The 16488-nt window shown below is 44.1% G+C and overlaps 1 protein-coding gene across 1 annotated transcript; it reads left to right on the top strand.

Annotated features, from left to right (window-relative positions):
* Nucleotides 1-1506: 1506 nt before the first annotated feature.
* On the top strand, nt 1507-16238 carry b4galt6 (UDP-Gal:betaGlcNAc beta 1,4- galactosyltransferase, polypeptide 6). Its single transcript, XM_010739103.3, has 9 exons — nt 1507-1621; nt 5231-5347; nt 8515-8628; nt 11411-11535; nt 11681-11797; nt 11947-12134; nt 12229-12351; nt 14513-14614; nt 15352-16238. The coding sequence occupies exons 1-9, from the start codon at nt 1507-1509 to the stop codon at nt 15497-15499; spliced, it is 1149 nt and encodes a 382-aa protein (XP_010737405.1). The 3' UTR covers nt 15500-16238.
* The last annotated feature ends 250 nt before the right edge of the window (nt 16239-16488 follow it).

Genomic DNA, 16488 nt, shown 5'->3' with positions numbered 1-16488 from the left:
TGTTTAACAGTGCAACACACAAAATGGGTTACAGAGAAAAGGCTCCCTGAGGAGCTCTAACAGTTGGTAATACATTTTTAAAAAATGGGCTGTCTCGGACACCTCCCACCTGATACAGATAATATCATAACATTCCTTTCTGCTCAGTAATGAGCTTTATGTTTTATATCCAAATGGTACTTCCCTAGCCTGTCTCTTCCCGCCAGCCTCAGTAAATCAGAGGCCAAATAATTACGTACACGAGGTATGCAAAAGACAGGATACACACTATCTATATGAGTTAAAACATCTGCACCTCAGTATAATCCTAATTTTTATAACAATTCTGGTGAGACACAGAATATGTGTGTGTGTGTGTATATATATATATATATACAATTTTGTACAGTACATGTATACACGCTATACAAAATTGTACTTGTATAAATTATATGTATACATCTGTTTGTCCACTACATTTAGCTGTTTTCGTGGTCGCTGTTAACAAATCAAAATACATCCTGTCAGTTATTTCAAGACGGTGATTGCACATGATGTTTCCTGGAGTCTGTCTGGAATATAAACCAGGATATCCTGACGGATTAATGCCTTGTTGGCTGCCTCAGTGCTATAAATAATCATTAGAATAATTCTAACCGCAAATTTAACGCTGACATTTCTTCTTTTGAACTTTAAATATTCCGTTTGTCATTTTTTTGTAACGTGACAAAAGGCGCTAAATAAACATTTTTAAAAAGGCGCTCACAGGAAGAAACGCCGCCGCGCCTCGCGCACGGGTTTCCATGGCGACGCGGGGGGAGGGGTGGCGTTACACCCACCGGAAACGGTCTCTGCAGTGCCAGCAGAAAATGAAAAGGAGGCAGAGCTGATGGCTCTTTCTTTTTTTTTTTGTTGATTTCTCACGTTAAACCCTCTGCACTCATGTATGGCGAGTGCCACAGCCCCGCGGGAACAGTGTGGACACACCCGTTGGCATGACCGGACTCCCGTGCGCGCGGTTTGAAGAAGTACTAGTGCACCGACTGTTTTGGAAACATCGCACCGGCTGAGAGTAGACCGTGTGTGGGAGACGGCAGAGCGGTCCTGCCCCCCTTCAATGACCGACCATCAGTGCTAGCGATAAAAAGGCTCGCTGGCGGCACCGCAACCATGGAAGGCTACCATGAGTCTCCTTAAGAAGTGCTGCTGCTAAGCTCTCGGCCCCGTGATATCATAGTTTCAATATGCCCGACCGGTGGTCCTCCATGAGGCTCTCGGTTGCCTGATATTCCCGTTGCAGGCCTGCTTTTTCCATCTGGAAAATTCTTGGCAGGGGGGAAAGCAGGCCAGCTAGCAGCCGCTAGCGTTAGCCCTTTCCGCGCTGCATCCCCGGGCTTTGACGGTGCGGGGTTTTTTTTTGTTCCATGACCACGACACGGACACTGTTGTCTATCAATTCGAGGACCTTTTAACACCAAAAAAAAAAAAATATTTTATGGGATTCATATCGGCGAAAGAGAAGCCAAAATGGTGAACTGGAGGCGGCTGCTGCGAATGTCCAACCGCTCGTTCCTGGCCTTCATCTTCTTCTTCTCCATGTCCACCACCTGCCTCTACTTCATCTACGTGGCTCCTGGAATAGGTGAGTTAACCGAGGTTTACATTAAACGACTTACACGGTTCGACTTAATGTGATTATGTCTGGATTATCTTCTGCAGCCTGACGAGCTCCGGCTGCTGTCACTGCGCACACACACACACACACACACACACACTAACGTAAAGACCGTTAGCTGACCGGGCTAACTAGCCTACAGCTAAAAAAGGTCCACCCCAGGCGTGATGTCCAGCTACCCACCCATGTTAAAGAGAAAAACACGCCGGGCAGTGTCACGCGGATAGAAACAGGTCCTACATATTGACGGTTTGTTGTTGGATTTCTGGATGATGTGTGTTTTAGCAGAGTTGGGAACTAAAAGCATCACTGCTGATGTTCATTTCAGAGGATCCACACAGCAACACAGACAGGTGGAGTCAGCCCATCACTGAGACCTACCGGCTTTGTCCAAATGTGTCCACCACCTAAAAACACAGTGGCTCAGAGTTTTGTCTTACTGATGGGAAACAATGTCATAACACTCAATCCACCAGCAGACAGGCCGGTGGTCAGTGTGGTATGTACAACGTGACAGCTGGCACATTGCTTCTGCAGTGATCACATGCCATAGGGGAAGTGGTGGTTGTGTGCAGACAGGAATTACTGTACATGCTCACAGTGCAGCCTTTTACTGGCAATCAGTGGTGGTCATGCTTTGGGAAGGAGAGGCAGTTCTGGGAAGTTTTCCGGCAGCCCGAGGTCCGGCAGCACGATCGGAGATATAAAGCGATAAGATGACCCGTCCCTGGATGGTTTTGTGTTCTAGATTTAGACTGAATCAGCTGGGTGTGGTGTGTGTGTGTGTGTGTGTGTGTGTGTGTGTGTGTGTGTAAATATGCTCTGACCCTCCATATAAAGAGTATTTGTGTTGTTATTAAAGGTGGAAGCAGTGCAACATGAATATGAAGTGTTCTATCAGAGGAGCAGCTGGTGCATTATGGCAGAAAGGCTTCAAATCCACGATCACAGGTTGTGTGTTTGCCGCTGATTCCAATCATTCGGATCTCCCAATGACACGCTTATCACTTGTTTTATGTCGGCCCACTTGTGATTTAAATGAGTCAACATGAGCTGTGGTTTCTTATCTGAGGCCACGGGCCTCATTATCTGTGTTTATGGGGCAGGTAGGCAGGCTGAAGCTGCCCTGACACCTTACCGGGATTATTTCCGTCTGTTTATTTTGTTTTTTTCTGTACGTCGCGCAAGGTTTGGAACATTTGCATCATTCCCATGGCTTCCTCTGACGTAGGCGACATGCGCGGGTCATCGGGTTAGGAGGAAGCTGCTGTGTGAATATGTCCGTGGATGCACGTCTCCCTCCCGTTCTGCGTCGCCGTGGCCTGCGCTGTATGCTGCATTTTGCTGCCGGCGTACAGGCTGTCGCTCCACGCTCCATTCAACATGCAGCTGAGAATTTAATTTGCAGACTCAGGGCCGTCATTTCATGCTTTGCTTGCTCTGCCTTCCCTGTGACAAATTTGACTTTTCGAGCACGCGTGCTGCTGGGAACCGGAGCCCATGTTAATGAGCGTGACAGCAGATATAGACCAGACAGGAAATGTATCTTTTCTTTAATCTTGACCTGGCGCTGACGCTGTTCTATCAGGAAGGTTCAGGGTTTGTAGCAAACATGTAACTGTCATTTCTTCAGCTGGTTGTTTAGTCAACGTCAGAATGGAGTGGCATCGTCTGCCGTCCGGCTTTAACCCTGTCACCCGTTCACCCGTCGAGGCTGCATGGCTGCTCAGTGATAAGGCTCTTATCTCCAAACACTGTTCTGTTTACTCACTCACACACACACACTGAAGCTGGCGCACTGACCAATAGGAAGAGCGACACTAGGGTCATCTAATATGACGATGTACATGCAGTTTGTTCACCTTCTGACATGCAGTCTGTGCCACTTTTTAAATCCTGTGTGTACACTGTGTGTGTGTGTGTACAGTGATTGCGTACCACAAAGGAACATCTCTTCAACTTACTCGTCATTCATATGCAGATGTCATCCTGTCCCAGCTCAAAGACACAAGCTGAAAATAGATCGTATGTGTGGCTGAGCTGTGCTTTAAATGCGTCGTGCTCATCAACAGCGGGGACGGAGAAAAGCCGCCCATCCTGGCAGCTCTTGACAGATATCCCGACATGATCAAAGCTCCGTCGTCTCCAATTCGTTTGGACATCACGCGGGAGCCTCTCGTACACACACACACACACACACTCCAGTTTTTAAGCGGCGCGTACGAGTGATGTAGAGGTTAAGAGGTCAATGCGTTCCTCTGAGCGAGTGTTACCAAAATAAGATGAAGTTAATATTCTGTTTACTAATGTACTCTCCCTGTTTTAGTGCACCTCTAATGCATTCTTCTAATGATCTGATGCACGGAACGTTTGGCCACCTTCCATCTTAGACTGCTTCTTTTGGCATCTCACTTCCGGTTACATTATTACCTCTTTATTTCTGCCACAGAACATCTCTCAGAAAAGCGGCACAGACGGCTTCATTAATATTTCCTTTTTTTTTGCGTTCTCTAATGCGACTACTCACTCTTAATTCATTTGTTATCTTTCCGTCAGCAGGATTTGAAGTTCTGCGGGGTCAAGTTTTATGCGGTTTTGGCATTAAACGGAGCCGAGCAGGCAGCCGCCTTTAGACGGCAATGCTGATGATCAAATCACACAAACATGCGGCGGCTCATGAGGAAGTGAAACAGGCGCTGTACCTGACCAATAGTTCATACAAACATTCCATACATGCAAGTGAGGCTGGACGCTGGGCTCAGTTTGTATGTGTGTATGTAACGGGACACAAACTGCCATCCTCAGAGGTGAATCAGCCAGATGTGCAGCCCAGATGTCAGGCCCTTTACGAGAGGAATTCCAGTTTCTTGTTGATTCATTTCTTTCTTTTGTTTGTGCACTTTCACTCAGTGAATTAGTGTGGGCCTTGTGAGCGTGTGTAACGTAGCATTCATAATGGGAAAAGAATGTGGTTATGAGAAAGTTTTTGGCCTTAAATAGCAATAACCTTAGCTGATCTCTGTATCGCTTTCAACATGACGCATTACTGTAAGCACCACAGTAATAGAAAGAGACACTGTTTCCACGTTTTCTGCAAATAATTACTGATTTATTACCTCATTTGCTCCAAGAAAATGAATACTTTTTGTATGTGTGTGTGGGTTCAGTCTATAAAAATGATTTTTTAAATGATTTTCTTCCCTCCACACATCACCGCCTGGGTGATTGTGACAAAATTAGGAATGAAATGAGAGTCCCAACTCGACATCTTTTAAAACAGGCAGCCGGTTGAATGACGAAATGAGGAGGAAAATGTATTTCTGCAGCTTCATTAATGTCAGCGAGAAGAGCGAGCGTTCCACAAGCTCACCTCCCATCACCGATGGCGATCCTTCGCCTTCACGTGTGCATGTCTGGACCAAGCCAAAACAAACAGCTTTAACTCACCTCAGCTCTGACATTCAAACAGTGTTGACAGTTGTTGCTTGTTCAGTTGTGTTTTACAAGAAGTGCTGTCATGTGATAGCTGTCATGACTCAAGCTGATTGAAATCTCTCTCTCCCGTCTCTCTCTCAGCAAACACATACTTCTTCATGGTGCAGGCTCAGGGCATCATGTTGAGGGACAATGTGAGGACCATTGGCCAGATGATCCGATTGTACACCAACAAGAACAGTACACTCAACGGGACGGGTAAGTGATCACACACACACACATTTTCACTGTAGTATTGCAGTCTGATTCTACACACCGTATATGAAGTTTAGTGGAAACTAAACTTCATATACGGCACACAAGGGCATGAGATGTACAGCCATCACTCAGACCTGGTTTACACACCTGATGTTGTTCCGACCAAGCAATCTGATTGGTCTACTGGACATTTAGAATATGCTCAGATCAGCATAAAATGCAGTTTTTAAAGACTAAAGGTGGACTAATATGGACATGTTGTAAATTTTGCAAATGATTACAATGATCTTTTTTCTACACATTTAGATTTTTAGTCTTTACAACGCTGTGTTATTGTAAATGTTCGGATCATCGTCCATCAGCTGTGCGCTGCTAGCTTAAAAATACACGTGAAGTTCATGGACGTGGCTGCGACAGGAAATCGTCTCTGTTGCTAGGTTGTTATTAAGGCTTAGATTACTTGCTGGAGTAGTAAACTGTGTCCCATTACATCAGGGTGTCCGCGGGGTATATAAAAGTCGTAAATCCACTTAGTGAAAATGAAGGCCCTGAAAAAGTATTAAAAAGCATTAAATGTCAGATTGCGAGGTATTATTTTTTTTAAGAATAGCACGTGCTTTGTTGTTAGTTTGTTTGTTAAAAGTTCGGCAGAATTTATTCCATAGACTGTACGGTAGAAGTATTTTCCATAGACACAGGATTGTTCTGTGTAGTTCATGCATTCGACTTCTCCGTCGCTATTTCCATCATTCAGAGTTCACAGAGGCCATTTATGAGATCAGTGTATGTCTGAGGAGGGAAGTAAAGCTTTTATTGGCAGGTTGCCAGTGGTATTGTTTAAAGTGCGTGTGACCCACACAGGGCGGGATCTAAACACGGAGCTGCTTAGCTGGATGGACTCGTCACAGAGCTGTGACGTCATTTTGAGACTCGGTTTGTAAAGTTCAGTCAACGTGTGAGAACCCGTGTCCTGTTGTTGCTTCATGTGTGAAACAACAACTCTACTCTGGACTTACCGTGTAAAAACGGCATTCAGGTGCTGGTGCACCGGTGAGCGTGAGAGGGACTGCACATCGACTGTACTTGTCAATGTGTTATAGTTAGGCCATGTAGCCCCAGGTTTGATATGAAGCTGAACTGGATTGTTAGCTTCGAGTGAGAGAAGTACAAGTACAGTCACGTAGCGACAGTAAACACTAACCTTTTCATTTACTTGTTCATTCGCTTATTTCTTGTCTTCTTTTTTCTCTCTCTCTTCATCTTCTTCTTCTCTCACATAAAAAACATGGTGCACTGGCAATAATAGTCCACGGTAATTCACTTCTGTTGTGTGTGTGTTTTTTTTTTTTTTTAATTTGCATCGTTGTTATTTTATTTGCAGCAGCGTCTCTTTGTTTGCAGCGTTTCTTTTATTTGCAGCAATGGCGGGTCCCGGCCACCGTAGAGAACAAAACAGAAAAACAAAAGATAAAGTTTTCTTTTGAGAACAGATTGCCCCAAAACATGTATATCTTTTGATTATATATTTGATTTTTAAGTTTGTAATAGTTGTATAATCGTAATTAGGGGTGGGCGATATATCGAATATACTCGATATATCGCGGCTTGTTCTACGTGAGATGTATGAAATGACTATATCGTGACCATCGAGTATTTGTCACGTAAATGTTTTAAGTCGTCAGCATTTAATTCTCCGGAGTTTTGCCTGTGTCACTCCTGGTGCTGCTCACAGCACGCAGCACACTGCCCCGCCCACCCAGAAAAATCCCCTGCATGCATGCGTACTTTTTGTATCAAGTGAGGAGAGACGAGGACCACTGGCCCTGGAGTGGCTGCGCCACGGTCACTGGAGCAGATAGCTGCCAGTCTAGTCAATGAGAGCACTCACACAGGGCGCGCCGCGGAGTGTCTCAGAAGCGTCTCTCCGCACCACGGCGCGAGCATTCTATAGCATTTCTATTTTTGACACGAGCCGCTGCTAAACCTCGTAAATTTCAACAGAGCAGATCGCACCAGACAGGAAATCCGACAGAGAATCAACATAATAAACTTCTGCCCCCTTTCAAAATAAAACACAATACGCAGTTCATGTAGCTTTTTACAACTTCACACCAACGTTACGTCATGACCGGTGGCACCAGGTGATCAAAGATCGATCAAAGGGTCTCAACATGGACGATGAGAGAATTGTTGAAGTGGAACAACACAATAATTTATGACACAACAGATGCTTTTTATAATCTCCTCCACGTTGGAGAAGCAAAGTCAGCTGTTTGTTGTGTTTTCTTTATATACAGTTTATCGCGGGGTCTCGCATGGTACGTTCAGGATTCTCGCGGCCAAGACGCGCCCGGTGTGAGTTGACACAGGGCAGAGGACGCAGCTAAAACGCGGTGCAGCCATTACTAATCTAATAGAAGGGTCTACTTGAATCATGACTGATGTTATTTTTTGTATCAAAGGGTTAAATTTAACATTCATAGTGATTTACAGGAGAAATAAAAATATCGAGATATATATCGTATATCGCGATATGGCTTAAAAATATCGAGATATTGGTTATAGGCCATATCGTGCAGCCCTAATCGTAATATTACATTTGATGGTGGACGATGCTGACCACATTGCTGTCGTGCCAATAATGTCAATAAAGCACACCCTCTCATGTAGTGTTGTTGCTTGATATTAACATGCGCCTCAGGTGATCCAATCACAAGTGACAGCTCCGAGTACATCAGGTCGCATCTGGCATTACAGCATTACAACAAATTGAATTGACAAATTGAAGAAAAGCAAAAACAATTAAGCATTTGCCATTGCAGTTTTGCAAAGGTCATGAAGTTTCTCCTCACTTGACAACTCACACATTTTTCGTCTAATTGGGCAAGTTGGTAAAGGTAAAGAAGGCAAGCTGCAGGAAGGAGTGCAGTGGAGGATCTAGATTAGCGATGCTTCAGTGACTGCACAGTTAATTCACCCCAAACTCTGTAGAACAGATCAACATGGTTGGTGTGGGGGAGCTTGTGACTTCTTTATTTTTTATCTTTTACAGATTTTTTGGGGGTCTAGAAGATATTGTTACTGGATGTTCTAAAAATCTATTCAGTGGTGTGGTTGGAAGTGATTTTTGCGTTATGCCTGATGTTTGCTGTTTCTTTTCACTGCAGACTATCCTGATGGCAGTAACTCCAGTGAGTACCTGGTCCAGCCAACCACGTACCTCCCAGAGAACTTCACCTATTCCCAGAACCTCCCCTGCCCAGAGCGATTACCTTCTATGAGTGAGTAGACTGGTACCTAACAACAGGGAAATTGTTTAGGAGACCTAGACTGCACATAAAGAAAACATGACCAAGGTGTCATAAAGACTTTCACAGGTGCTGAAAGAAAGATGCTGATCATGCGTTGTATCATTCCTTGTACAGGCTCGACAGCAAGCATGTGCAAATTTCAAAATGGTTTTGGTCGCACCTGCACGTCTGACTCTGACACCTGGATTGGCAAAATATAGACTGGAACAAAACATTCAGCTGCCTCTCATTTTTCAACACTGTATGATCAGAGTGGACTGAGTATTATGTCATCCACCATGAGCTGATGACGTCATGTCACATTCTCCGACCTCTAGTATTTGGAGGAAGTTGCAGGTGAAAAATAAGATGATCCAGGGTCAGCAGGTTATTTCAGTATTTCATATCTTCAGCTACTATGAACATTTAATTAAGAATTATTACATAAGAGGTTGTGTTTTACGTCATTATTGGCACTTCATTGACGCTGACTGCATCACTGCTGTGCCAATAATGACGTTTAGGGACACCCTCGAATGTAATATTGTGATTATACAACAATTACCAACTTAAATAAAATATACAAACAAAAGATATTCATATTTTGGGGCAATTCGCACTCAGGGTCTGACTAATCCCTAATACTAAACAATCAGTTGCGGCAGTAGGCTCTTATCTGTAATGGAACAGTTAGCAACAGAGTTCTAGCAACAGAGACGATTTCTAGTCAAGACAACTAAAGTTCGTGGAGTTTCCTAAACTGAATAAATACACACATATAAACACTAAACTGCTTTTAGTTCAGTCTTGTAGTGACTAAGATATCTGTTGGAAAAGATCATTTTTCCATGGACAGATTGAGCTCCTAAGTCTGTGAACTTCATAATCATTTTTAAGCTGTATTTGTGACTTACCTCACAGCTGATGAAGGGTGTGATTCAGACATTTCCACTCCACAGTGTCGAAAAAAAGAATACTATCATTTCCAAAATGAACAACGGAATATTCCTCTTCAGTCTATATTAGTCCACCTTTAGTCTTTTAAAACATTTTCTCTGCACTCACTGAACTGTTTGATCTCTGACGTGCTGCACACAAACGAGGCACACACCTGTATTAACGAGGCACACACCTGTATTAACGAGGCACACACCTGTATTAACGAGGTGGTCTAACAGCTCGTTAACACACAGAATATTCATTATTTTATTACTTTATTAAAGCTGACTTCCAGTGGACTTTTTAAAAAATTTTTATTCATATTTATTTACATATTATATATTTTTACAAGGTATGACAATGTGGAGATTTGAGCACATCCTAAATGTCCAATCAGATTGTAATAAAACAAATTACAAATGATACAATAAGTAGTTCCAACCAAGGAAACATGCCTCATGATGAGTTCTGGCTCACATTCAGGTTGTGAAGTTGTCGATTTCCAACTTTAGCCTCTCCTGAAGTTGAAAGCTAAACCTCCAATAAGGGATTTAATACTGGACTTTAGATTCCATGACCACATTCAACAGTGAAGTACGACTCAATACTGGACTTAAACCCCGACACAAATTGTAATCTGCAGCATCTACACCGTTTGAAAAGTGCTGTATTAATGAAGCTCTGCGTGAGCCTGGCAGCTCTGGATGTTTGTGTAGTCGCAGCGAGCTGCAGGATTGATGTGATTTGTAGTTTCCTATTGATGAGTTAATCGAGGCAGCTGAAGCCACCAGCTCCCTGGTAATAATCAGATCCACCGTGGATCATTCGTCTCCATACAGCAGACACACAAAACCCACAACAATCCCTCCAAGAGTGTTTTCTCAGAGTGGAGTTAATGAAGTGATGCTCGGACTGATGGGGTGATTTTCACACCTCCAAAAATCACAAAGCAGAAGCCAGTAACAGGCCTGTGAATCTGCAGGGATGTTTGTTTATTTATTCTTGTTTTATGCTGTATTAATGATTATGATGACACGCTCACTAATTTTCCACTATTGTTCCAAATATGACAATACTCGGAATTTTTATATTCTGTTTCTATTTACCTGATTAGAACAGATTGTAGGCTCCTCTAATTAAGACGTGGAACATGTCAATGTCATTCTACACAGCACACTCAGAACATACGTCTCGGTTGGGAGTTTGCGACACACGGCCTCGGTCAGCTGTGTGTGTCGTAAACGAACTGACTAACCAACAGTTGGAGGTGGAGACACTTCTGGTCGAAAGGAGAAACACACACTACATTAAAACATTGTAAAAGGCTGTGTGTGCACCGCTGCATATAAGCAGGAATATTGGTGCAATATTCACATTCATTAGCCATAAACACTCCATGCTGTGTTCACATGGATTCAGGCAGATTAGATATCATGTTAGTGGATGATCAGAATGGTAAAAATAACTGAGAATTATGTCAATGATAATGGCTAACCTGCCATCCAGTGTTAAAATATTTAAACTTTTTGTCATCGTCTGCTACGGAATTTATCACCAGATGTTACATAGAAGGGACAAGGACACATCTGAACAATGAAATGCTAGTGGTCAGTCATTTTTTCTAGTCTTTGTCAAAGTTTTCGCACTTCCTGCCATTCCATCGGAACATTTTTGTTTTTCCTACACGACTGGAAGGTCTTTCTGAATCCATGTGAATGCAGCAGGGCTCATAGGATTTTTTGTCTTTTTCGGAATGAAGGTGAAAACCAGAATCTTCTGCACACGTGAGCATAGTCAGTGGAATAACGTAACCCCCTTTAAAACCTCTCCACAGAGGGTCTTATGGAAGTGAACATGACCGAGATCCCCATGGAGGAGATAGAACTGAAGTTCTCCAAGTTTTTTGACATTGAGTTTGGAGGTCATTGGAAACCAAAGGACTGCAGACCTCGCTGGAAGGTGAGTTCATGCTTCCAAAATTCACACATGCCATAGACACATTTTACAAAATCTGATGTGAGCGTTGCAGAATGGTTTCTTCTGTGGAAAACAAACAGGAAGCAGACTGTACTGGCGGACTCTTACTCTGATATTTGTGCTGCAGGTGGCCATCCTGATTCCATTTAGAAACCGCCATGAACATCTCCCCATCCTCTTCCAACACCTCATCCCCATACTGCAGAGACAGCGACTGCAGTTTGCCTTCTATGTCATCGAACAGGTTGGTGTATGTGTGTGAACTACAGAGTGTGACGAGACATTATTTGTCTACAAGCTGAAGGGTGTGAAAAGCTTTACAGGCGGTGCTTTAATAGAAGTACCAGCCTCACTGACTGTGTGTGTGTGTGTGTGTGTGTGTGTGTGTGTTAGAGTGGGAGTCAGCCCTTCAACAGAGCCATGCTCTTTAACGTGGGCTTCCTCGAGGCCATGAAGGACTTGGACTGGGACTGCTTAATCTTCCATGATGTTGACCACATCCCTGAGAATGACCGAAACTACTATGGCTGTGGTCAGATGCCACGCCACTTTGCTGCCAAGCTGGACAAATATATGTACATGTGAGTGTGTCATCAACATGTACACACTTGTTGAGGGGGGAAAAAAAACAGGTCTGTGTTTACGTCATGTTTGTTTGTTTGTTGTTGTTTGCAGTCTTCCATACAGCGAGTTCTTTGGCGGTGTGAGTGGACTCACCGTAGAGCAGTTCCGCAAGATTAACGGCTTTCCCAATGCATTCTGGGGCTGGGGAGGAGAGGATGATGACTTGTGGAACAGGTAAGTCTACTAAAGGTAGACTTTAGTCTGCCTGGAGAATGACCATAATGTAGCTCAGCTGTTTGAATGCCGTCATCACACTGGTGTCATGTGACAGGCGGCATATGCGCTTGTGTCAAATTGGCTTCCTTGAAAAATTAAAGGTACAATATTCACAGACAAAACCTATTTTAAGCATTATTAGTAATGAGGACCATATTTTCCGACTGTAAGCCGCTACTTTTTTCCCACACTTTGAACCATGCGGCTTATACAAAGATGCAGCTTTTCTATTGATTTTTCTTCAGCCACCAGGGGGCGCTCTAACAGGAAGTGCAAAAACGAGACAGACAGGGGAAGTCAGTGCAAAGAAGAACACGCTAGTTTTTATTTAGCACATGCAACACAACACGCAGGACGAATTATTAACAGCAAATTATTTTCACACCCTCACCCCCTCATCATGGAAAGCACACGAAGAAGTTCATATGATGCAGCTTTTAATTTGAAGGCCATCGATCTGGCTATCCAGAAAGGAAATAGAGCTGCTGCACGTAAGCTTGGTGTTAATGAATCCATGGTGAGCACTTTTACTGCCGTGTTACAGGCACTGTTCGGAAACAATCAGTTCAGGTATATAAATAAACATTTACGGTACAAAATCTTTCTGTGTATCCGCTAAATATCTCATTTCTCAACCTGGATATTGGCGGCTTATAGTCTGGTGCAGCTTATATATGTAATGTTTTAATTTTTTTTTTTTTACTTAGTGGGTGCGGCTTATATTCAGGTGCGCTCTATAGTCTGGAAAATATGGTATTTAGTATGCGAGTTCAGACTAGGGCTGCCACAAACGCTTATTTTGATAGTTGACTAATCACCGATTATTTTTTCAATTAGTCGACTAATCGGATCATACGTAAATTTACTGTCCTGGAGAGGGGCGGATGGGCGGGCACTGTAAACCTCGCGGACGGAGCCGTGAGCCACCTTCGCCTCAGAGTCTTTCCATGCCGACCCAGAGCCGCTGCGGAGGAAATGCGCCTGGTGGAGGCCAGCCAGGGAGAGGTCCCACGAGGGGATCCTCCCGCACCGTGCGGCCGTCCCTGACCCCCCAAGTTTAATCCCCCGGGCAGACTGCGTGGAAGTTGCGGAAAAGTCGCGGTGATTGGTTAAAATTGCAACACCACTCTGAATTCACGGGGATTCACTGAGGTTGCGTTGAAGTTGCAAATCGCAACATCTTGAATTCCTGGAGGGTCTGTGTTATGGTATCATTTACGGTACAGTCAGGCCTGACGCCGATTACCACTACTGCGCATGTGCGTAGGTGTGGGTGGGTGTGTGTGTATGTGACAGAAAGGCAGACGCAGCAGTGGAAGCTGCAGCCGTCGTCGACTACTAAATTAGTTGTCGACATAATCGAGTCCTAGTTCAGATATGACCGCAAATAACTGAACACTAGGTTACTAATCCAACTTCTCTAATGGCCAGATTCTCCCGAATACGTATGTGATGTGTTCCGTATAGCTGTTCTAGTCAATGTTTCCACCACCGTGGTCTGTTTCAGAAACGGGTCTTTGCTCGGCTCCACTTAGAATATGCAGCCGTTCGAATTTTGACAGACGCCCTGAGCAGCATGAGTCAATCCACAGAGAGTGGCAGCAGCATAGAGAAATCCGGTTGATTTTCGAAATAAAACACTCCAGCCTTAAAAACAAAAGGAAAACAAAGTAACTACGTAGCATATCTGTAGTAAAGCTCACGTGAGACGATGTGTTTGTGACCCAGGCCTTCTTCCACTTGTAAGTGGGCACAGTGAGCCTTTTTATCAGACTGAGAGAGCGCTCCTAATCTCTTCAGTCAGACTTTAAACAGGATGTTGTCTAGTGATTGTCACCATTACTCTTTATATGACACTTCTGTGGTTGCATACCATACTGTACTACTGTACTTGACAATAGGACATAACTATCAATCAATCAGACAGTATTTGTATGGCTTTTTATACAAAACGTAACACAAAGTGCTCCCAACACCCACCGCCCACCCCAACACCTGCTATTAAAAAAAAATCAAACCTTGTGTTCCTCTCAGCAGATTGTAGGTCAGCTGAAGCGTACAGACAGATGTGTTGAGGCTGGCTTTATGTGTCCGGTAACACAGCCTGGTTTCTCCTCAGGGTTCACTATGCCGGTCTGAATGTCACGCGGCCAGAGGGAGAGATCGGCAAGTACAAGTCCATTCCTCACCACCACAGAGGAGAGGTGCAGTTCCTCGGGAGGTGAGACGGCTTTTTGTCTTTGGCTCACAGCGAGCTCTTTGTTCTGTAAAGCAAACAATCAAGTCTTTTCTTTCATTTGAACGCCGCCACTTACATACTCCATTTCATCGAACATCCACAAGAGACTGGCTCCACTGTTTGTTTGTTCCCCACAAAAGTCACTGAAGTCATTTAAAGGAGCAGCGTGTAGGATTTAGTGGCATCTAGTAGCTGCTGATTGCAACCCGCTCGCCCTGTATTATGGGGCCTGGGGACTATTTAAGGTACCCTGTGGAGTGACCGTTTCTATTTAGTTTTTATCTCGATTGAGCACATGGGCAATGCGGCCCCGCCTCTGTTTTCACTGGCTGACAGATGGTGGAAGTAACAGTGCCAACAAAGGCAGTGAAGAAGAATAAACAGTGCAGGATTTATTCATTTTAACTTGACAAAGATGGCAAGAAAACACTGAAAACTCTGCTCACTTGACACTGACGTTAAAAGAATAATATGCACACTCGCCACCTACTGGACAGGGCAGTGTACTGCAGGTGGTTATTAGTTCGTTGTGTCATATTTTGGGGCTCTTCCATGTCTGCCATGTGTCTAAATATTGTAGCCCAGAAAAGACAAATTAAACGCTGGCTGTTGATTGGCGCTTTCACATTTCCTCCTCGTAGGAGAGGGTGAGGCGAGATCTGGATCAGGTCAGGGGCAGATGGACTGATGTGAGATCTGTGTCGCTGTGTGTTTTGCAGGTATAAACTGCTGAGGTATTCCAAGGAACGGCAACACTTGGACGGCCTCAACAACCTCCACTACAGCCCCCACGTCTCCCTCAGCAGTCTCTACAAGAACATCACAGTGGACCTGTACCCCGAGCTCGCTCCTATCGCAGACTACTGAACTGCCCCATCCCCGAACCACCAACCCCCTCTCACAAGGCAACCCCTGACCCCCACCTCCTTGGTCCACATCCCCCAAGCTCACCAAGCTCCCCTCTCTCTGGCCTGGCCTCAAGAGGACGCAGGCCGGGAGGGGTGTAGAGGCGCAACATGAAATGCTGCCAAGAAATTTTAGTGAGGAGGAAGAAGAAGGAAAAAAAAGAAAATCCAAAACCGAAAAAAAACAAGAGGCAGTGGCAAGTCTCTCAAAGTGAACTGTTGATTGTTTGTGTGTGTGTGTGTGTGTGTGTGTGTGTGTGTCAGTGAATCTGTGCGTGTGTGTGTGTGTGTGTGTGTGTGTGTGTGTGTGTGTGTGTGTGTGTGAGAGATACGGATGAGTTGCTGCATGTTTTTATTTTATTTTATTATTTTTTTTGTCCGTGCCGGCTTAACTACTCTAAGTTGACATGAGTCTCCGTTTAGGTTGGAGGGAGCAGCAGCATCTCAGCTCTGATGTTTACTGCAAAGCCTTAACGTGGCAGAACCACAGCTCCCTCCGCTCCGCTCGGCTCCGCACTGCTTCACTTCTGATGTATCACCGTCACCTTACAAAGCCAACAGACAAGATCTTGTTTCACTTTCTACTATCATTTGTTTGATACATATCATTTTGTCAGGCCGCAGTATTCCTTTTGTTTTTTTTGTTTCAAAGGAAAAGGATCTGATCGAGGTCGACGTTTAACGTTTGTGATGTACATTTCTTTTTCTTTTTTTTAAATTTTGATATGTCGTATTTATTCCTTCTCTGATTGGGGGGATGTTTAAAGAAACGCTCCCGTCTTGTCACTCAAGTGTTTTTGTTTTTTTTTGCCGTTTGTTTTTTGCTGCACTGCTGCTGAATCTGCATGAAACATGTATGTAAATATCAGCCTCTCAAAGCTCGAACACAGAACACACGTATGTAAATATGAGCCTTTAAAAAAAAAAACGCTCGGGCATATTACAGTGATA

Source organism: Larimichthys crocea, chromosome XVII (genome assembly GCF_000972845.2).
Source record: "Larimichthys crocea isolate SSNF chromosome XVII, L_crocea_2.0, whole genome shotgun sequence".
In the NCBI taxonomy this organism is placed as follows: Eukaryota; Metazoa; Chordata; class Actinopteri; family Sciaenidae; genus Larimichthys; species Larimichthys crocea.
Note: the sequence above shows the minus strand (reverse complement) of the source record. Positions and strands in the feature narration are given on the sequence as shown.

Excerpts from the sequence above, each read along its gene's own strand:
- b4galt6 (XM_010739103.3), top strand. The coding sequence starts at position 1,507 with ATGGTGAACTGGAGGCGGCTGCTGCGAATGTCCAACCGCTCGTTCCTG. Across the intron at positions 8,629-11,410 it reads AGAGCGATTACCTTCTATGA|AGGGTCTTATGGAAGTGAAC; the intron begins GTGAGTAGACTG and ends ACCTCTCCACAG. Across the intron at positions 14,615-15,351 it reads GAGGTGCAGTTCCTCGGGAG|GTATAAACTGCTGAGGTATT; the intron begins GTGAGACGGCTT and ends TGTGTTTTGCAG.